At 39.2% G+C, this 22,841-nt stretch overlaps 1 protein-coding gene and 1 long non-coding RNA gene across 5 annotated transcripts; both read right to left on the reverse strand.

The window, feature by feature from the left end:
* Nucleotides 1–3,095: 3,095 nt before the first annotated feature.
* On the reverse strand, nucleotides 3,096–9,203 carry LOC103342252 (protein RAE1-like). Of its 3 annotated transcripts, none has more exons than XM_008245864.3 (12): nucleotides 8,896–9,203; nucleotides 8,702–8,813; nucleotides 8,530–8,616; nucleotides 8,116–8,193; nucleotides 7,381–7,568; nucleotides 6,891–7,032; nucleotides 6,478–6,558; nucleotides 5,595–5,723; nucleotides 4,698–4,775; nucleotides 4,371–4,442; nucleotides 3,597–3,677; nucleotides 3,096–3,506 (listed from the first exon to the last, which is right to left on the reverse strand). In XM_008245864.3, the coding sequence occupies exons 2-12, from the start codon at nucleotides 8,768–8,770 to the stop codon at nucleotides 3,456–3,458; spliced, it is 1,056 nt and encodes a 351-aa protein (XP_008244086.2). In that variant the 5' UTR covers nucleotides 8,771–8,813; nucleotides 8,896–9,203; the 3' UTR covers nucleotides 3,096–3,455. The 3 variants fall into 3 exon arrangements, with proteins under 3 accessions (XP_008244086.2, XP_088898758.1, XP_088898759.1); XM_089042632.1 differs by having other exon boundaries at nucleotides 8,702–8,816; nucleotides 8,896–9,119; XM_089042633.1 differs by having other exon boundaries at nucleotides 8,932–9,073.
* Nucleotides 9,204–18,135: 8,932 nt separating this feature from the next.
* Nucleotides 18,136–22,532, reverse strand: LOC148915026 (uncharacterized). 2 transcript variants are annotated; one of them, XR_016122475.1, is made up of 4 exons: nucleotides 21,864–22,532; nucleotides 20,486–20,559; nucleotides 19,490–19,691; nucleotides 18,136–18,522 (listed from the first exon to the last, which is right to left on the reverse strand). It is a non-coding gene; the product is annotated as an uncharacterized LOC148915026 (long non-coding RNA). The 2 variants fall into 2 exon arrangements; XR_016122474.1 differs by having other exon boundaries at nucleotides 19,490–20,559; nucleotides 21,864–22,517.
* Nucleotides 22,533–22,841: the final 309 nt, after the last annotated feature.

A 22,841-nucleotide genomic window follows, 5' to 3' on the forward strand; every position in this document is an offset into this window, starting at 1 on the left:
CCATGCTAAAATAGGAATATGGTTTGAATATTTCAGGTTAATTGTATTCTTCTCTAGAAGGATGAGTATATGGGAGTTTACAAGTGTACTTTACAAGGAAATAGATACATGAATTAATTAGGAGAATATCTCCTAATTATACAAGGATTGTAAACTACATGAAAAAAGGAAATAAATCACCTAATTAACTTAGGAAATAAATCTCCTTATTGGTTTGTTAGGTTAACATGTAGTGGCGTAGGCATTGCGAGGCCCATATAGATACAAGATATCACTTCACAAGAGAGTGCGTAAGCAAGAAGGAGATAGAGCTAAAGTATGTGAAGTCTGAAGACCAAATTACATATATTTTCACCAAGCCTTTGAAGTTGGAGACATTTAGAAGATTGCGAGCATCACTTGGAGTTTGTCCCAAACTAGAGAACCATGTTTAAGTGGGAATGTTGAAAATAAACATGCTTTATTAATTAGATTCAAGAGTTATGTATTTAATTATTGTATGAGCATTTGGAAAGACTCTAGAAGTTGATTGAGTGCATGTATTCAAGACTGGGAAGTAGTGGGGCTTTATTACCTTTAGTGGTTGTGATTACTATATATGCGGAAGTCCTGTAATCGGTTTGATGCACCCAAGCAATATGAAATAAAACTATCTGCTCTCAAATATTGTTTATTGTGAGTTTTATGTGTGAGGGTCAATCACCTTCCAATACGTGCTGATCTACTTTGGAATCGGATAATCTCACCAGATGATCGAAATGATGACCGCAGACAATCGGAACGGCAAAGATTGATGGATTTAACAAGAAGCACAGCAAATACGTAGAAGATTATGGTACATGAAAGCTCTCCATCTCAAAAACTATTACAATTGAAATTTTCTCTCTCTACAGAAATCAAATCGACTGTTTGGCTGCCGTGATTTTGTTATCGTGGGAAAACTACTCTCTCTCTCTCTCTATTATTGTATATTGAATATTTTGGAAAAGGAAGTGAGGTGTTAAACGTGTGTGAAATTGTGAGAAAATATAATAGAAAACAAAGAACAAGGAAAATAAAGTAATAAGATTATAAGCAATTTAATGCTAAAAGGGCAATGAAAGTATTTCATCTCATTGATTAAACTAAATAAATGTACAACTGTCAATTTTGGGGTTTTTTTGGGTTTATTTATAGAAATAAATGGTATTGTGTTTATCTGCAACACTAATGCTAAGAATGGATATATAACTAAATTTCTATATGATTAGAAGACCACATGAAGTGGTTCAAGACAATATAACATCTTACTGTAACTGGGTACATTAGAAAGCTATGCTCATACTACCTATATATCAAGTAAAACGTTATCAATAGTTTTCTTGTTTTAATTGTTTTTCCCAACAGTTTTATTTGTTGTTATGCTTAAACACCACCAATCAACTTGATAAGTATTAACCATATTTTGTTTTAAATATGTGGATTTTACTTTATCCATAGGTACATAATTTCATGTGGGTGCTTGTCTAATCGATTGGTATAATATGTGGGTCTTTACTTTCAATGATTAAATTGTATATTATTATTATCCCTATATTAGGTAAATATTATCAAGGAAAGAATTCAAATTTAAATTCTAAAATTCAATTACAATGAAATAATGCATTGAATTTGGATTTTCAATGTGTTTTCCTTTTTTGCCTCAAGAGTAAAATCGACACAACAAAAATAGTAATAAAAGTCAAAGGATCTACATCTAAAACCAAAAACGCGTGGACTAAGGCACCGTTTGGGATTGCTTTTTCACCAAAAACCTGTTTCACTTTAAAGTTAAGGCATTTTAAGATGTTCGGTAAAAATAAAATATCTTGATTATTTTAAAAGTAATGGCATTTTGGCAGCAACTAGTTTGCGTTTTTAAAGCTACTTTCAAAAGAATCAAAGATGAGCCTTTAATGAATTTTTTCAATTCCCCACAATACCATCGTTAAATGACATCATCCACCACCACCTCCACCACTACCACTTTCACCTCCACCTCCACCTCCAATTCCAACCCCACCTCCACCTCCAATTCCACCCCCACCTCCACCTCTTTCACCACCTCCTCCTTCATCTCCCCCTCTGCCTTCATCACCACCACTGACACCTTTATCTCACCTCCAACCCCGCCAGCACCACCTCCACCACCTCTTTCACTACATCCTCCTCCATCTCAACCTCCACCTTCATCACCACCACCATCACCTTCACCTCAATCTCTTTCATCACCACCACTACCACTACATGATTAACACAATATTTTCAACATCATATCTATTTTAGTCATTATTCATAGTTACAACATTTTTATAATAAAATTTACCAAACGACATCACTTTAAGAATATTGTTTACCAAACATGGAACTATTTTACTTTACATCTAATTATTTTCAAAGCAAAAAGCAACTTTTTTAAAGAGTGACAGTAATCCCAAAATGACCATAAACGCAATGACAACTAATCGTTTTGAACCTATATCTAAGAACCCCAAACAAATACTAATGGACCAAATGCTCATTATCCCCGCAACCATACAGCTTCACATGTCATCATTCTCCTTAAATTTATTCTGGTTTTCGTTTTTCCGTAAGTCGATAAATAATTGGTAAGTGACCAATAAAGGCTGGTTGAATTCACCAAAGAATGGCTGCTTTTAATTTATTTCTTCCCCAAAAAAAGAAAGAATATTAGCCCTTCTTAGGAGATCGTCTTCAACCTCATGTTTTTCACGAACGAGTTGGTTGTAACTCGTTTTATCGTGCAGGGCCTAACAATGCACAATTATGTTAACGACTTGACAATACGAGCTTACACTAGAATCCTTTATAGTAATTAACTTTTATTGTATAGTAATTTAGTTTAATTATATAAATCTATTTTTGTCAAAGGTAAGAAGGGGAATTTAGTCACGCACTTGGGCATATAGAGGTTTCAAACCTGAGACCACTCATCTTAGGCCAAACATACTTTTCCTCTATGGTATGACCCCATTTGGCTAGTTTATATATAAAGTGATTTTACTAATTTTGGGCAATACAACTAAAGGAACCTAATGGTAGTACAGGTAAATGTCTATGTTAGAACCTGTAAGTTCGCATTAGAATAGGGGCACAAACATCTGAGGACAGTGAGCTTTGTAAGGTTGTGAATTTACAGAATAAAAGAACAAGATCCAGTCAGATCGTTTTAGCTCCAGAAAAGGAATATTTGCAGCACAACCTAGTCTAAGAACAAACCGATGGGTGCAGCTTCAAGAGGAATGGAAACTCAAAAAACGAGGACTAGAGGAACCTTCCCGTCTCTCACCAAAAATAAAAAATAAAAAATTCCTGCCTAAACGTCTGTCAGAAGGGCTAGCCTTGATCAAACATTGGTAACTAAAAACTTCCATATACAGAAATAGCTCATAACCAACATGGCTGGTCGACCAGCTTCACCTTTTTCCACCAGTGTTGACTCGTGGTTTGCTCTTAACCTCAGCTTCCTGCAACCAAAAGAAACATATAAACGTGCAGTCCCGAGTATTTTCAGGACATCATGAACAAAACTGTTGAAATGTATTGTCTGAATATACCTGTGGCACATGGAGGAAAATGTAGTTCTTTGCGGTAGCTGGATTATGATTTTCAGCACCCTTGCTCCAGTCATAGCAAACCTGCAAACACAAGTTTGGAAAAGATCTTCGATTTCAAATTATGAGAAGAAAATATGTGGAGACTTTGGTTTTCAAGTCATATTGGCTTGTACAGAAAGCATAACCATCAATTTAAAAATGCAATGTGAGGCATTTAATTACTCTAAGATATTGTAACCATAGACCACCATTAGTCACTTGTGTACAGAAAGAAACATCATTGTACAGTGGCACACAGCAATGGAAAAAAGAAACAATAGTTAAAGGTGAGCAAGCATGTAGAGCTAAGGTTAATTGGAGGTACAATTGAGATTGCAGAAAGGTTGATCATCATTGCAAGAACTAATTAGAAAAATACATCCACAAAAAGCATTGCCTGAAATTTTGGTACAACAACAATCCAAATATTCAAGGAGGTTTACTATAAAGTCATTAGTCATGGGGGATTGTAGCTCCAATGGATTTTTACCCCCCGAATCAAGCACAAAGTTTGAACTTCCCTCTGGTCTCCTTTGTACCTAGATAATAAAAGAATGCCATAATAGTGTACAGTTGAATGACCTCTCCTCATAAAGTTTGAGCTTGCCGTACTCTGTTTCCCAAAATGTAATCTAACATAACTACTTCTACTACTTTAAACCAGTTGAAGAACATGAATTGTATACATTTCTGACCCCAGATTTGGAAGAGGAAACCCAGAAAAGTTAGAATTACCGCATATGCAAATATGGAACCATCATTGTTGAATGTACTGCAAGGTATGGGTTGATTGCACCTTGACATTGCCTGAAAAATCAGAAAAAGCTGTATCAGACACCTATACGCATATAAATACATAGGATCAGCCATAGACAAAACATATAAACAAGGAGATAGTTGGAGAATTGGCAAGGTCATGCCAGTAAAAGAATATGGGTTCTGCAGAATTAAAGACAACAAAGTAAGCCTGCCAGCTTAGCTTTTACTTATCAGAACAGAACCAACAGTTAAGAAGCACATAATACAAAGACAAAAGAAATAGAAAAATGATGTGGGAGAAACCTTTAGTCTCTGTTTGCTATCCTTATCCCAAAAATTGAAAGAACCATCAGAACCAGCAGTAGCAAATGTGTGATGCACCTGAAACAAGGGACCCAAATAAGCTTTAAAATTACAAACAATAGTAATAGAACATGAAAACACAGATTTATCCAACATTTCTTTGAACAACCTAACAAGAACCATAATGAATGGCAATGAATGCTGCAAAAAAAGTTCAGACTGATCATAGAAAATATCGAAATTAGGCATTCCCAGTCATAATTCTTTAGTAAAACAAAGTACACTGATCTAAATGCACTTAAAGTTATCTCATATAATAGAACAAAATCAACTGAAATATATTTAAAGGAAACTTAAAAATTCGTGCATATGCCAATAAATCCACTGATATCAAAAATCTGAAACCTGAATGATAGATAGCATAAAATCTGAAATCCTCACGATAGATAGAATAATATACAGGTCGTGTAATCTTAAGGTGCGGACTGTAGCAATGAAACTAATACCATACTTATACAAAAACATCATACTCTATGAATCACAAGGTTGAAAACAATCTCAGCAATTTTTCTTAACTAGGATACTGAAACATGAGAACACTAAATTAACGAAGTGGTTTCATAAGCTTAAGGTAATCCACCAGAAGAAATACAAACATTATTAAGCCGCTCAGTGCATTATCCAGAATATATATATATAGTTATTCTCTTATCCGGATGTCCGCATGTTATTATCGTGCGGATGCTATTGTAAACAGGCAGGAAAGCACGGAGGGGTAGTACAAAATACATGGCGTCCACACGATAATAACGTCCAGATGTCTGCATAGGAGAATTTCTGTATATATATATAGATATGAAAAATAAAAAGGCAAAGGAATGGTAATACAAAACATACTGGATGGAAGTTCAGAGAGTTGACTGAGTATATCTCGTTGCCCTCTCTATGGCACTTAAAGGTAAAGTTTTTATTTTGTTGTTGTTCATCCAGATGATGTACGCCAACCCTCCCTTCAATGGAGCCAACCTGGTTACGCATAATGTCAGAATCATAATTAGTTAACTATTCAGAGAAGATAAAAATTATGAAGCAAAGACTGAGTATGCATGATCTTACATCATTTTCAACAATCACATAAGTCAAGAAAAAGAAAGTACAATGGCAAACGGAAGAACTGATGACAAAGAGGCACATCAACTTTGAACAAACATTTGTTTAAATTTCTCGCCCTTTTTTTTCTTAATCTCATTTTGAGAAATTACAATAATCTCTATGTCAAAGTCCAAGATTTTTTTTTTCCTTTTTAAAAAGGGGGACAGCTGGTGGCAAGCCACGGCCATCCACCCCTTCCGGGACCCGGAAAGGCTATAGGGAATTTCACCCCGTCCCTGGCCCTCATCGCTTGATTCACCAACGGCAGGAATCGAACCCAGGATCTCCCGTTTACATAGGGCCTGGGAAACGCCCTTACCACTGGGCCAACCCGTGAGGGTTAGTCCAAGATTTTTAAATAAACTGGTCACCGCTCATATTCTTCAGATTCTTTATATCCCCTAGATAACTAAGGTTATGCTTGTGTCTCCAGAAATTATCACATTAATCAATTGCTATTCATAAACAAGAAAGCACACCATGAATAATTCATGTTTGGTGGAAATAATTATGCAAGAATACCATATTTTAGTTTGTCATTCTACCTAAGCTATTTGAAAAAGAGGAGAACTATATTTTCAGAGAGAACCCAGAACAGAAAACTACGAGCAGAAGAGAAAACACTAACCAAGAATCCTTGCTGATCAGGAAACGCAGCAACACACCTTGTTTGATACTTGAGGGGCGAAAGAATTCTCTTGAATTCAGTCTGTTGGTGATTGGAAATAATTAAATTTCGAGGCAAAACAGAGAACGCTCATGGAGGTGATCAAATCATGCAGAGAATATATCCCAGCACCATTGCAATTTATTGTGGAAGAGTGATGTACTGGAATTGAAAACCAAAAAACTAAAGAAGCTTATCCTCATAGTACCGCCAAAAAATTATTTTAAAAAAACAGCCTATATTCTCTGTGTGATTTGATCACCTTCATGAACAAAGTTACTAAATAAGTAAGCCTGATTTACTTTTTAATGTGATTTTCTTGCATGAAATTGATAAATAAATCTAATCTGATAACTCCTAAAAATAAAATTTACCTGTGGGTTCTGCAAGTTAAAAACAATCAGATTTCTGTCTGCTGTGCCAACAACCATTAGAGGGTATCTCACTGATAGAGCATAACAGCGCTCAGGTAGTTGTTGGGTATGCACTGGATTTGGCTGCCTCACGTCCCAATACCTGAAGATAGGCAGAAAAGATCATACATAATAAACAGAAAACTTGATACCAAAGCAAGATGACAAAGCTTTAGTAATTTATGAAATAAGTCAAGGTAGAAAAACAATACAACACCTCAACAACTAGAAGAAACTTAGTTCTCAGAAGAATGAGAACATTCTTTAATAAAGAAGAAAATATATGAGCAAAAAGGGTGCAAAACTGGCAGGAGCAAAGCACAACATTCTCAGTGGCACTACCTCCCATAACCTTAAATGAATTATTTTAGAAAGAATACCACACAAATTTCTGGTGTATAAATTTCAGATAGCTCAAAATACATAAGAACAAATGCTATGTTTTACGTACTTCATAGTCTTGTCCCAGCTTCCTGTGACTAAGAGGCTCATCTCAGGGATCCAAGCAATCTCTTTAATGGGTGCATCATGCATGGCAACAGTTACTGGCTGGCCACCCAAAGGCCACATCTTAACTTGCTTGTCACAACCTCCAGAGAACACAGTCGTTCCATCCTCTTTCCAAGTTGAGCACAAAACCTATATAGATGGATTGTATTACGATGCATATACTAAATCACGAATCACCAGCTTACAATAAAGAAAGAAAGAAAACTTTGTAAGTTATATCACAGAATTTCCTTAAAGGACACACATTGATCCCATGCACTCTCAAATTAAATGCACATGCTCGTTCATTGCTCAAAAAGGACCCTCTATCTTTCTAAATAATATTGCATAAAGATACTACTAAATTTACTCATTTTGAAATCAGCGCCAGATTGCAATTGTCCTTGACGTCTTCATTGGAAACCTAAGATCTTGCAAAAAGGTCTCACACCTACCATAATTACTATTATTATTTTGTCCTTCTACAAGTAAAGGCAGGCGATCTAGAATTTAAATTCTGAACAGGTATTTCTAACTCCACCATTGCTGTGATAGAAAGTTATAATTGACTCATTGTAAGCCAGTATGTGCATATATCCATAATTATACAAGAGGTTCAAAATCAAGCTTGAGAATCGAAAAAATAAAAATAAAAAAAAGCAAGTTGGCCTAAACAATGTGCAATCAGATATGTTACCGGATGGTCATGGGATATCGCTGCCTTGGGCTGACTGGCAAGATTTGTTCCGCTCTGGAGTATCTCCCAGCATCGCACCTAAACCAGGGAACACCACCAGTCATTACCAAATCCTAACAATACACTGTTTGGTTGCGAAAGAAAGGAAATGGAAAAGAGCAGAAATTATAAATGCCCAATATTTCAGTTAACATGAATTACATAAGCAGATTGTACCCAAAAAAATTTATGTTAACCTCATAGCATATTGTCTTATATTCTGGGTTCTCAATAAACCACAAGTTCAATGAGATGGTACAGAAATTCAATCAAAATCTCTACAAATAAATTTCTTAGCAAACAAACAGAACCTAAGGTTTTATAACTGATAAAAACTACAAAAAGAAAAACGAAGAAAAGAAAAAGAACATGAACCTGGTTGTCCCAGGAGGTGGCGACCAGAATGTTGCTTTTGGGACTGAAACTTAGGCTTGATATGGAGTCGTTTGGAGGTTGAGCGACCTAAAAAACACACAAAATAAAACTAAATTAACTCAGAAAATAAATACATGAAAGCAAGGAATAACTGGAAGTCGATCGAATTTACCTCAAAGGACTTGTTTGGATTTGGATTTGAATTTGAATTTACATTTGCAGCAGCCATGAAACTCGACATTGAAGTTGCACTCGAGCGTGGTACAGTGACAATGGCTTGTTGTCTACTTTCAAATTTCAAAAGATAAAGAAACAGTGAGCATTCATCATACAACTAAAATCCGTAACACACACACACAGAGTTACCTGAGCAGAAGGAAGGAGAAGAAGAAGAAACTCAACGAAAATTAGGAGGAGCTGATTGCTTGTTTAGCAATTCTTATCGCAGCTAAAACTTTCAGGGCCTAAGTTCGTTCAAAGAGAGAGAGGGGGGCGAGAGAGAAAGAGAGTATGGGGAGGCGGTGAGGAGAGGTTGGGATGGAGGTGGGTGGCGGTGAGGAGATGGTGGGGAAGATTGGGCGTTCGGGTTTAGGGAAGAAGGTGCGTGGGGGCGATGAGGAGATGGTTTTTTTTTTTTAAAATAAAAATATTTATTCAATAACTTTTCATTATTTGTTTTTTCACTCCAGGTGGCACAATATGAGTAATGAGTGAGCCCATTAATTGCCACGTCAGTATTCAACAAAAATTTGCCAGTCAGACTATCGTACGAACGACTTCTACAACGTTCGTGAGGTAAAGAATGACGTTCGTTAGGTAAATGAGCACTTGGACTCCTGGGTTCTCCTGGGTACCCACTCGGTCAGAAAATGGAGTGCCTCTATTGTACCGTAAAGTACCGATGCATCAACGTTTGATGCCATCGCATGCAAAGCACGTGGGATGAAATCGATGTTCTTTATAGAAGTGAAACCCGCCATAAAAGGTATCCGAACAGTTTTTTTTTAAGTTTTCCTAATTAAACCTCGTACTTCTTTTTGTTCACCCCACATTCTAAGTTCACTCTAACTTCTAATTTAAATTTTCACAATTTTTAAGAAAACTCCACTATCTTCTTAAACAACCCCTAAATATACACCAAGCAGAAGAAAAAAAAATTAAAAAACTCATCAACCTCACACCCCACACACCGCTATCTCGCCCCTCACCACTTTAAGTTCACCTCAACCTCACATTACTTAAAGAAAAACACTATTGTCAAATGTGTAGCAGCATTGAGTATGAACTATGAAGTTTCGTGAAGAGAAAATAAGAGTAGTAGGCTTCTTGGATTGAAGAGTAATCTGGCAATAGGGTGTAGAGGAGTTTGTGTTTTCTAAAACTTAATATGAAGAGTGGTGGGGTGTGTGGGGGTGTGTGTATAGATGTACTAGGGTTAAGTATTAAGTTGGATGACTTTTTTTTATCTTTTTATACATAATAAAACTTAAGAGCTTAATGAATTAAGTATTGAAGTGAACAAAGAAAAATGTGGGGTTTAAATAGAAAATGTAACATCCCACATCGACCAACGGAGAGGGGGTGATGTGCCTTTTATGTGGATGTCTGCCTCCATCTAGCACGAAGCCTTTTGGGAGCTCACTGGCTTCGGAGTCATGGGAACCCGGTTAAGCGAGTTGAGGGCTAGAGAAATCTCAGAATGGGTGACCCACTGGGAAGTTACTCGTGAGTTCCCATAAACAAAACCGTGAGGGCAGAGAGGGGGACCCAAAGAGGACAATATCGTGCTACGGTGGAGCCGATCCGGGATGTGACAGAAAAACTCTTTTTTTTTCTTCTTAAAAGAACTGAGAAGCCAATTTCCCTCCTCTCTTAAGGGCAGAGTGGGATACAGAGGGGAGAGAGAGACACAGAGATCAGATAAGGATATTTTTCTAGGAAGCACGCTTAGTCTTCTTCCTCTAACTCAAAGAGTTATAGGTATATTGTGCTATTAGCATTTAACAAATTTGGAGAAATCTTTGGTTGAAATCAAAATTGTGAGGTACAAGGTCACGAATTAGATGCTATATTGAAGCCTGAATCGATTGAGTGATTACCATATTATGACTTCGGATGACAAGGAGATGTAATCAAGATGATAAAGCACCAAAATATATTGGTAAGTTGTTGATTTCATTTTAATTTGGTTTGGCTTTTTTATTTTCCTTATACCTTATGTTGGGGTCTTTTTCGTCGGAAGGCTCATCCGGGCTTATTGATTCTTGGACTGCCATAGAGTGATGAATCAAGTCTTCAATGCCCCTTTTTCTGAGTTAGCAAGAACAAGGCCCAAAGTACCCCGAGGGAGAAGCAAGTCCCAGAGGAGTACTTTGTTCTTCTTCCAACAACTATGTGTTTTGTGTTGATGTTTCCGGCAGCTCGACGAAGAGTTGAAGATGACTTGCTGATGTTGATATGAGATTATATGAGCTTGGCATGAGAGCTTGGAGTGTGGGAGCTAAAGACCCACAAGTTTAGCAAATGAGAATGCATGTGCTCGGCTTGGTGTTTGATATATTTGAGTTTGGTGTTGATAATTTGTTGTGTGTGGCTATAGCTATGGGGATTTAAGAGTTTCAAGAGAAGGAGGATGTAAGGAAAAGCTTGAGGTTTGAAGGCTATGGTGTTTAAAGCTTGGAAGGAAAGAAAAGCTTGGAGTTATGCTTGGTGAGGCTTTATGGAGAAGATGATGGATTTCAAGGGTGAGAAAGTAGAAGACATGGTTGTGATGGCTGAGGAATGACTGTGCAGGCTACTGGAATACTAGCAACAACTAAGGAAATGTGAGTTCTCATGGTTGCTGAGAAGCTTGCAACAACCAAGAGAGATTGATGGCTGTTGGGATGCTTGCAGTAGCCGAGTAAGAAGTGTTGGCTGAAGAAAAATTGGTTCCCTTTGCTTGAACCATGAATGCCAATTTATAGAGGGTGAGGGTTTTCCTTTATTTCCGATAGGTAAAGGGAGGTGTTGGAACCAGCATATTTCTAGTGGTTAAAATGGAGTACTGGGGCATACTATTTTCCAGCATGTAAAGCTATGTACCATAAACTGATTATTTCCTATGGGTAAAAGGAAGCACTGGAAACTGCTTGTTTCCAGTGGGTAATAGGAAGTGCTGGAAAAGGCTTGTTTCCAATGGGTAAAGCTAGGTATTTAGAAAATGACTATTTCCTATAGGTAAAAGGAAGTGCTTGAAAAATATCTCATTTGCTCACCCACATTGGAGAACTCTAAGTAATGGGCTTGGACTTTGGTGCTCCCAAGTAGTTAGCCCAAAGTCTCCATTATCCAAGAGCTTTCATGGGCCTTGTGGACCTCCGTAACCTTCCACACCACAATCCCTCATGTAAGCCCCGTAAACCACATGACTTGGGTTCATGTGAGCTTGATAGGTGATTGGCATGAGAAAAATGTATTATTAGTTTGGCATGACATGTACGCTATTTCTATATTTATTTAATGAATTAAATCCCAAAATACAGCTTGGATTAACGCATGACCGACAATATATGTTATATTGGGCTTTAAATGTCTTTAGGCTTCCCGTGACTTTTTTAGGCCTCAACATTAGCTACCTTGATTATTGGGGCTATGAAGTGGCAGCGAGATGGGCCAAATAATCAATTTTCAGCCCAAAAGAATTGGCAGTGGCATGGCATGGCTGGTTCTTCAATATGCATGAAATATCCATGCTTGCTTGCTTGACCGTAGTTGTTTTGTTTTTCTTGGCATGAAGATTAGCATGGTTTTGGCAACTATTAGCTTGGTCATATATATATATATATATATATTCATATGTAACGATGAGCAACTCAAGGATAACCGGTCAAGAGTCTTCGAAATCACAGCCAGATCTTTTCCTGAAAGGTTGAAGGGGTCGCAATGGTCCCACTTAAAACCCAATCTTCTTAGACATTGAATGTGTCGCCTTGAAGAACTTTCCTAGACACTATAATATCGGAGTTTACTTACTGGGGTTACCAAAAGTTGGCTTATTTTGCGGCATGACATCGGAGATAAGGCTTGATTGAATTTTAACCCAAAATAAGTTAGCTTGCATGATTGATGTGCTTGAGTGACTAGTGATGCTTGATTTGGCATGGTTGCAGCTTGCAAGAGTTGCATTAGTTCTGTATGCTTGATATTGGCTTGCATGCTTGGTTTTGACGTGTATATTTTGTATTGGCATGTATGCTTGATTTTGGGTTTATATGCTTGGCATTAGCTTGTACGCTTGGCTTTAGCATGTATGGTTGGTATTGGCGTATACGCTTGGCATTGGCATGTATGCTTGGCATTGGCGTGCACGCTTGGTATTAGCTTGTATGCTTGGTATTGGCTAAAACAGATAGCCTGGGCTGCTGTAAAGAGCAAGTGGGTGTAGTTGAGTCAAGATATAGCTTGGTCTGGCATGAGGCCTTTGGTAGATTAGAAGATGAAAAATATAGAGGAAGATGCTTAAGTCTTTGAGCATGATAGTGTTTGTGGTAGCTTGAAAGTGGTATAAGTGTTGGCAAATAAGCATTGCAATATGGAGGTCTTAAGTCACTTGGACTAGATCTTAGTTTTGGAGTCCATTGCACTGCCTTCCAGTACTCAGATTTGGGGCTCCTCTTTCAAATTTGGTGGCATGATGGTTGTCTCTTCCGGCAGCATGACTATAGGGCTTGTGTTATCTTCCAGAAGCATTTCATACAACGCATCATTATCTTCCATGTTTTGCTTGGCTTGAATCTTGGTTACTGGAAGCATATTTTGGTTGTTGTGTTGCATAGTGACTTTACTCTTTTTCTTGATAGCTTGACCTCTCTTCAGAAAATTTGATTGCTTGGTAAAAGAAACTTCATCTTAACAGCGTTTACGTTATTCCGGTAGTAACATAGTACTACCTTTGTAGTATTTTCCTTCTATTTGCATTGAACTGAGATGTTTTCCTTCTTGAGTAAAGCATAGTACTTGGATTTCTTAAATAAGGCTTGAGGCTTGAGGACGCTTGATTATGGAATTGTGGCAATTGAGACATCCCAATGGTCTTTTGGTTTGACTCTTAAACACGGTTGTTGAGGCCCAAAATATTCACGGTTCGGCCCAAATAAATTCTCGGCCCAATGTGATGCTTTACCAAGAAGAAACCCGATTTGGGCATGCGAAAGTTCATCATATGCGCTTGCACACATGCCACGCCAAACGACACGCCACGCTAAGCAAGGAATTATCATTCCGCACCTAATCACGCCACAAGCTTAAGTGGGCCCCAAGCCACTCAAATACCCGGGGCTTGCTTGAGTGGGTTGTGGCATGGATGGTGATAAATCAACATGAGGCCCATTGATGGACCAAGAAATGGAAAGTCTCGGGTTGCTTGGGAGCCTCGAGACTCAAGCCCATTTCTTAGGCCCAAACATGTGGGTAAGCACAAGAGAGAAAAAATAGCCCAAAAGCCCAAGCAAAATAACCTAGCCAAGAGATAACCCAACCAAAAAATAATAAGCCCAAATCAAGAAGCCCAACAAGCCCATTCGCTTAGAAAGCCATCTTGGCCCTTAGAAAAAAACCAAAATAGCCCACAAGAGCTTTAGCCTTTTGAAAAACAGAGAACACGTGAAGGAGTAGATGGCAGGCTCCTTAAGCAAAGCTGCTGGAAACCAGTCCCAAGCCAAAGACATCCAAAGAACCGATGAATACCATCCCGCATGCTGTCAGAAGCATCCCTTGGACCAGCATACATTTGCACCTCTTTTCCTTCATCAGATTCAGCCAAGGAAGAGGAAAGAAAAGAAGAAAAACAGCAAACCAAGATTGGAAGCTCTTATTGCACAGCCGCGGGAAAGGGGATGTTGAGCCCCAAATCCCCAATTCATGAAAATAGATGAAGCAATCTTTGCCAAGAAAGGGAAGTCAGAGAAGGGGAGGAGAAAGGAAGAAAAGCTTAGCCAAAGCCATTAGGGTTTCTTGAAAATTGGTGATTTCCGGCAGCTATAAATTGAGCCTTCCCCTACCCAACAAAAACAACTCACAACCTGCAGAGAGCAAGCTTTTCTCTCTATCTTGCAAAACTCAGACTCGTGCACTGCTCATCTTCTTCTCCAATTTGTTTTTCTGGCAGCTGCCAGAAGAACTCTGCCTTTCTTTTTCCTCTTTCCCTAGTCGAATTCCTCACAAAACACCTCATTCCTTACTTAAACACTTTCTTTTCTCATAAACCAAGCCTAATTTCTCTCTTAGTGCTAAACCCATGTTGATTTTGCTCCCATGCCACATGCCACTCATGCTGAGCTGAAAAGACTATCTGTAAGTATGCCAAAACTATCTGCAAGTTACCATTATTCTCGTTGGTGAAGATAACCAAAATACTTCCTAAGGCTCTACTGCCTTTTCGAGGTATTTTGGGCTTAATTTTCGAACTCAGGCTCAAGGGGCAATTTCTTCCATTTTGCCCTTTACGGCAGGCCCGTAGTAGCTGGAAGAAAAAGCCCTACATAAATTGGCGACTCTGCTGGGGATTAAGCCACTGTCTGCACCAATGCCTCCAAAGAAGAAGACCAAAAGCAATAAACCGGAGGAAATAAAGAGATAAGAACATTCCCTCTTTCTTTTTCTTTTTCCTTTCGTTGGCTATCTACTTTGTAGAACAAACATAATATAGATTACTCACATGCTCCCTTTGCTTGTGTCTTAGATATCCATTCTCAAGCAAAACAATATCTTGTAAGACGACTGGGGGCTTCAGCCAACGTGCAAGCCGCGACCACCGTCGTCAATTGTTGAGGCTAGCTCTGCTGCGTTCACCTCTCCGCCATGATACATCATCAGCAAGTCGCCATCGCCGTAAATCACCTTCATAGCAGCCCTCACCTCTCTAGAGTTGTGAAAACACGCGTTATATCGGTCCTGTGCAAGGGACCCAAGCCTCCAAACAACAAACAAGAAAACAAATGCTCTCATGTTTCCTACCCAACATCTCAACACACTGCCATTATCATCTATTCCTTAGACAAATCTCTCTCTATACTTCCAGTCATAGAAGTTCAAGCACCGCTGGAAGGGTAGAAGAAGAACAGAGCCAGTCAAAATCCAAACACCACTGCTGGAAGAATCGCTGCCAGAAGCACATGCTACCACCGAATCATGTCAAGCTGTCACCATTGCAACAAAGCGATATCCCAAGTTCATCATGCAATAACCCAAACAAATACTAAGAAGGCCATGTTGCAAGAGTTTTTGTAGTCTATGCCCATCAAATCCTTTTCTGATGATTATGTTGCACTTGGGGGCTGAGGAAGGAATTCATTGCAATCACCACAGCAGCGATTCGAAAACCCCAAATGAGCTTAAAAATCCATTATTACCAAAACCACTATTCCCAGACCAAAAATCTCTTTGAAATCCCAATTATGTTACTATGACCTCCAAGTTCGCCATCACTTGTTATTGTAACCCAACACATTTGCTGCAGTGACCACATACAAAGCTCAAGCTTCAATAGCCAAGTCCAAGCTTTTGGTTCCTAAAACATGTTCACAACAGTTGCAACAAACAATACCTAAGTTGCCATAACTGATATGTTCCAACGCCTCAAGCACTTTCTAAGCCTTGACCATTCCAATGACTAAGTTTAAGAGTCAAAACCAAAAGGCTATCAGGATGTCTCAATTGCCACAATTCCATAATCAAGCATCATCAAGCCCCGAGCTTTAGTCAAGGAATCCAAGCACTATGCTTCACTCAAGAAGGAAAACATCTCAATTCATGGTGAATGAAAGGAAAATATTGCAAAGGTAGTGCTATGATACTGCTGGAAGAACCTAAATGCTGTCAAGATGAAGTTTATTTTACCAAGCAATCAGAATTTTTGAAGCGATGTCAAGCTTTCAAGAAAAGGGGTGCTAAAAGCGTATTTTCCTATATTCATCCATTCTTCACCTGCAACATCCACCACTGCTTGCCATACTCTAAGGAAGATCTTACACGCCGAGATACATGACAAAACTCTAAGAGGCAAGCTATTGACAAGGACCCCTTGCCAAAACGAAGGGGAAAGTAGATGGCTACTGTCATTACGTGCTTTGATGACTTGCTCGACAACGACGTATTGTGCCACCCGTGGAAGAATGACCCAAAGCCACCGGAGGCTATGTGGGAACCTTGTGGAAATATAAAGAAGTCCAACTGGAGCAAATATTCAAAATATGCAAGCTATAACACCCCGTGGCTACTTGCTAATGGATGGAGAATGGTTCCAGCAGCGAAGTATTCACATTGGACATGCTGGAAGAAAGACACTCGGAGGCTTCATTTGGTCATCAAGATTATCAAGAGGCAGCTGTTGTAACCTCTCATAACTTCACAGAGGTTGAAGAAAGTACAATGGGTTAGGAGCTGCAAATCACTCTTTGATTAGTTTGGTTATGAGTGAGGCAAGCAAAGAATCGTGGCTCTGTTAAATATCTCTACAGAGCATGACATTCTAGTACAACACATGCCGAATATATGCCAACCTAAGCCGCAAGCTTTCGTGCTATTGCAAGTCATGCACAACCTTGGGCCCTTTCATACTTGGGGGCTTAATTTGATGGGGATTGGATGATGCTGGAACGGATTGGCAGTCCAAGGTAAACAAAGTAGTCATTTGACAAGGCTGGCCTTTAGGTCTCTGTGATCTCTGAGTCAGAATCTGGAGCGATTCGCCGATCTGGAGCCGCTTCGCCGATCTCGCATTTCTTCCAGATTCGCTGATTTGGAGCCGCTCGCTGATCTCGATTCGCTGATCTGCCGCTTCGCTGATTCGGCTGATCTGGGGCTGATTCGAGCGCTTCGCCGATTCGAGCCGCTCGCGATCTTCTTCCAAGGCATCAAAAGATTGGATGATGCTGGAACAACACGATACAACACCTGGAAGCTTTATAAAGCCCGAGTAGAAATCATGCACATATTGGTTCGACCCTTTGGGGAAGGTGGGAAGCTATTTTGTCAAGCCTAGAATCTAGATAAGCCATGCAAAAGAAGCTTTCAAGATTTTGCTTCTAAAAAAAAAAAAATTTCAAGCAGTTCATAAAGACAATTCTGGCCAACAAAGCAGTACATATACATATCTACACAAGAAATATGCAACATGCCTCAAGCATTCAGAAATTAATGCAAGTTCCAGTGGTTCAGTAGTACATTAAAAGTCATAATGACATAGTCATTAGATTATCTGAAAAGTACACAGCCATCGCAAAAACAAGGTTACACATGCTGGAGATTAGTACATCCTATGGTATCAAGAAAGATGGAAGCTGTGCACCAAGCCAATGACCCCAAGCCAAAGAAAACAACCTGCGAAATAAAAGGAGGCAAAGACTGGAAGATGCAAGGCAGCGCCGCAGCTATGTCGCATGTTCCGAGAAGAGAATGAGTAGGAGGCAGATCGCTGGAAGGTGCAGGCGGCAGCTATGTTGGATGTTCCGAGAAGAGGAGAAGTAGAATGCAGACTGGAAGATGCAAGGCAGCGCCGGCAGCTATGTCGCATGTTCGAGAAGAGAATGAGTAGGAGGTAGCATCGCTGGAAGGTGCAGGCGGCAGCCATGTTGGATGTTCCAAGAAAAGGATGAGTATGAGGCAGCACTGCTAGAAGGAGCAGGGCATTGTCTACCCCTGCATCGGATGTCCCAAGAACATAGGGGCTATGGGAATCATGCCGTCATGCGCTATTGCTAAAGCCAAGGGGAACACCTGCGCATGCAGACAATCTTGGGAAAAGTCACAGAGGAGGAATTTCCCGAACCATAATGATACAAACGCAGCAAGACAACACTGGCTCTTCGCCTACTGCAACATCTTCACAAGCATTCTTGAGAAATGGAGGGGGCCTTCCCCTCTTCAATTGATCATCCGTTGAATAAAGGTAGCCACTAATAATTGACAACGGGTTAGTGAATGCCATGGCAGGTCTTGACAAGCGATGAATCCCTGCAAGAATTGCCAACAAAGAATACGCTGAAAAAACGGCAAAGCATAAAGCTAGTTCTCTGTGTTAAAGCCAAGCAATCTCCACACTAGCATGCAAGCCCTATGAACTTTACAAGCCAAGCCAAGCAAAGCAAACTATCTCATGCCAAGCGAAATGCATAAACAAAAAAATATATTTTTGAAGCATCATGCAATCTATTACTCGAGCTCATGATGAGCAAATTTCCCATTCCATGCTCAATCAATCATTCCAGCAGACCCATTTTCACAAAGCAAGTGCTACAAACTGAGCACTATTTACCTCATAGTAACCTTTTTCACAAAAACGAAATACCTACGAGTTACACATCCTTGCAGACCCATCATACACATGTTTATGTCTATCCTTATAAAGCCAAAAAAATAAACAGTTACCCATGACCAAATTCTAAGCTCATAAAGAAAAGAAAAAAAGAAACCAATGGTGCTTTTCTCAAAGCTTTCAATAGCCTCTAATCCTATGCATTAATCATACGATTACAAGCGTGCGCTCGTGATGCATATAGTTCAACAACAAAAAAGCGGGTCAAGAACGCAGCACACGCAAAATATACGCCAAGCAGGGCAAGTCAAGCTCAGGCCAAAGGAAACACTTAAGCAAATATCCAAGCAGCATACAATTTATCCATGGCAAGCGAAATTTTCGAGCAATTCCCATGACAAGCAAATTCTTCCTCAAAATGCAAAAGGATTCAAGCATTGCAGAGCATGCACTCTATCAATTTCTATTTCCACAACATGGGAGAAAAGTCCAAATTTATTCAAGCATGCGAAAAACAAGCCTAGGCCAAGATATCACTCTATATCTATTCCTACAGAGTTAAAAAGAAGGACCTGAGATTCCAGTGAACGAGCAAAGCCCATGGGCATGAAGAGCCCAACAAGCCCCTCGATAGATTCAATAAATTGCAAAGAGGAAAGGGCATACCTTGTCAATCACCTCAAAGGACGACCTCAAATGTACCAAGAAAGAAGGGAGGTTGGTGCTGGAAGAAGGGTAGTAGGTGCCGGGAGAAGGACTTTGGCACCATCATTATTTTCAGGCATACTTAAGAATTGGTCTTTCTGAAGATGGATACTTCGGCAACTAATACTTGCAAGAACTTCTTCTCATGGCTATACGACAACTCCTGCAAAATCACAAGCTTTATTCATGCAATTGCACTACAGCAAAATTTAAAGCTTTTCAGACAAAACATCTTGCGAAAGGCTTATGGGGGCTTAAGAGAATCCATCATAGCAAACAGCACATGCAAACTCCAAATGACTTGGGGGCTTCATGCCAAGCAAAAGAGAGAGACAAGAATCCTGATGCTATTGTAAGTTTCAATTTTCCTCTTGGAGGAAAGCAAACTGTTTGTTACTTATTTGGAGGAAAACAAGCTGTATGAATCTCTTCCAGCAACTCGCTTAGCCTCTTCCTTCTCATCTTCAGTCTACTTCTTCCAAAGATCTTCTTTGAAGCAAGTTGCGAAAAAAAAATATATATATATTTACAAGCAGGCCTCTACTTTGTTTCTCGACCCTGAGTAAGCCAAAGAGAATATAACCCAACTCTGCAACCAATTGCTGACCTCAACAAGCTGACTTGAGGGCTTCATGCCAAGCAAATTCAAGGAAGTATACCATGCCATCCAAACAAGCAAACCGATCTACCTTTTTTGCCACACAGTATAAATCATCTCTTTGATTACAACAAGCCTAGATAATCTTGCATTATGGTGAGAAACAGTTTTCTATTTCCCCTTTTTGAAACAAGCCAAGTTACATTCTTCTAGCACCTACTCCATAAGCAAAGAATTTTTATCACCTACCCTATTTCAAACATCCTTCCAGTACATGCCTAATTTCAAACATTCTGCCAGTTTCAAATCTTCCAAAAGCCTTCATATCGCAAGTCAAGGTACAAGCAACCAAAACTCACCTTCATGCTACCAAATTCCTTGCAAATTAGTAAGAAGATGGCATTTCTCATGCTGTGGAATCTCTCAATCAAGCCTGAAAAAGAAATAAGGGAATACGTTGGTCAGATCAAGTGCCGGAAGGGAACTAGTAAACAAAAAGGGGGTGCCGGAAGTAGAATTGCTATTAAAGCATAATGTTTTCCAAAGACAAGTTGCAAGAGACCAAGACTCACTTTCATGCTATCAAATTAGACTTCTCATGCTTTATCATGCTTTCGAGCTTTTAAGACAAGAGAATATGTTAGCCAAAATCAGAAGCCGGAAAGGTACTCATACACAAACGGATGTGCCGGAAGCATAATTTTCTCAAAGTGCAAGCAAACTCATCTATTAAGCATTTGACAAAATTCACAAGGTGTGATACCAATTCACATGCCAAGAAATTTCATTTCATTCAAGCATTTCAAGCAATTCGGGCGTCTGAAAGCAAATTGAAGAATTCATGCTCTTACAACAATACCAATCCACTTCATGCTCTCACGACAATATTGCTCAAGAACATGCCTTAGCAATACTCAGATCGGCACTCAATGCCAACAGAAAAGACATGCTAAATTCCCAAGCAAAAGCAACATGCCAAGCAAAACTTATACACAAGCTTTCCAACCATCCTAGCTAGAATATCCCACCTTTAGAAAATCACTATAAATCAAGCTTACAACCAACAAATCCCAGACTTTCCAGATTAGAACTAGACATATCAAGCTTCATTTTCCCAAAATTTCGTTGCATTTCGAGCTAGGGAAGCATGTCAAACAGATTTCTAAAACAGCCCATGCAGCAGAAACTGTACAGCTTCAGCACCTTAACCCTTACTTTGAAATTCCACCAAAATTCATTTTTTCTTCAAGTGATGCAAGACCAATTCCAACATAACCATTGAGAAGTCCATTTTTATGTCTCAAAAGCTCCAACTCAGATTCGAAAAGAAACATTTCAAAAGTTCAAAAAACAGCCAGCAAGCTACTTTGAGATATTTTGACAAGCACTTGGCATGCATACCCAAGTGAGCTTGTATAACTCTTGTTTATCACCAAGCTAGAATCCTAAATCAAAAACTCAACCTTAGAATTCGATTTCTAATTCACAAATTCTGGGAAATACAGAGGAACTCAAGCATGCAAGCATAGAAGACGAGCATGCAACAAAGGCATCAACATCAACTCATGAACATGCTTTAGAAAAATGGAGGTAGAGAGCACTAGAATGGGTGGGTGATCCTCAATTTTGGATATGTTATAGACAACATAATTTCAAGCAAATTTTGTGAAGCAAGCGCAATCATACGAGTATCATAAGTTAAAGACACATGCAGAAGAAAAATCTGCAAAAACTCACCAGCCATGGATGAATTCAGAAGTTGCAAACCAGCTTTGAGGTATCAGAAAAATTCAAAAAATTATGCAAATTTTACTGGCTATAGTACTCGAGCAGATGAACAACTTTGATCAAGGAAGTTTTCTGATCCGAGCTTCCGAAATATGACTTATGTACTGATGTACAATACCCACGGGTTTGGGTCCTGAAGAAGAAGAAAGAAGAGAATGAGAGAAAATCATAAAATAAAGCATGCCATGCCAAATGAAAGGAAAAGAGGGTAGACACTTGCAAATAATAAAAAATTCAAAGGGAAGGGGCAACAAAATTTTGCCCATCTGAAGGCCAAGCCAGCAAGGAGACAACGTGCCCAGCTCTCTTATGCTCTCTCAAACTCGTATCTCTTCTTCCACCCATCAATACAAGCATTTGTGAATCAATCCACGCAAACCATGCAACTCAAGCATTTCACTTAGATGCAATCATTTCAAGCAAACCAAACCAAATATCACAATATCAAGCTTTTCAAGCAATACAGTCATCATAAAAATGGCAATGTTAGAACTTGGCAGTTCTAGTTGCTGGAAGCACATAGAAGAAGTCATGCTATCATTGTCCTCATTGCAACAAAGGGGTATCGTTTTTCCAAAACACCAATATTCATGCTACCGGAAGAGTGAACCCTCATGCCAGATCAAGCTATATCTTGATTCAACTCAACCATTAGATTATCTAAGTCCAAGCTAATCATGCCAAGCCAAGTCACATTTTTTCCAGCACCTATTCCATGCCAAACAAAACCGTTTCCAGCACCTATCCTATTCCAAATATCCTTCCAGCACTTGTTATATTCCAAATATCCTTCCAGCACATGCCCTATTTCAAGCATTCTTCCAATATTTAGCCATCATGTCACACGATATCACCTTCATTGAAGTTTTGTCCTCTAAATTCAAAGTGTTCGGAGGCTGGTGCTGTAAAGTCAAACACAATGGTGAA

The sequence above is a fragment of the Prunus mume genome, linkage group LG8 (genome assembly GCF_029339155.1).
Source record: "Prunus mume cultivar Tortuosa linkage group LG8, ASM2933915v1, whole genome shotgun sequence".
In the NCBI taxonomy this organism is placed as follows: domain Eukaryota; kingdom Viridiplantae; phylum Streptophyta; class Magnoliopsida; order Rosales; family Rosaceae; genus Prunus; species Prunus mume.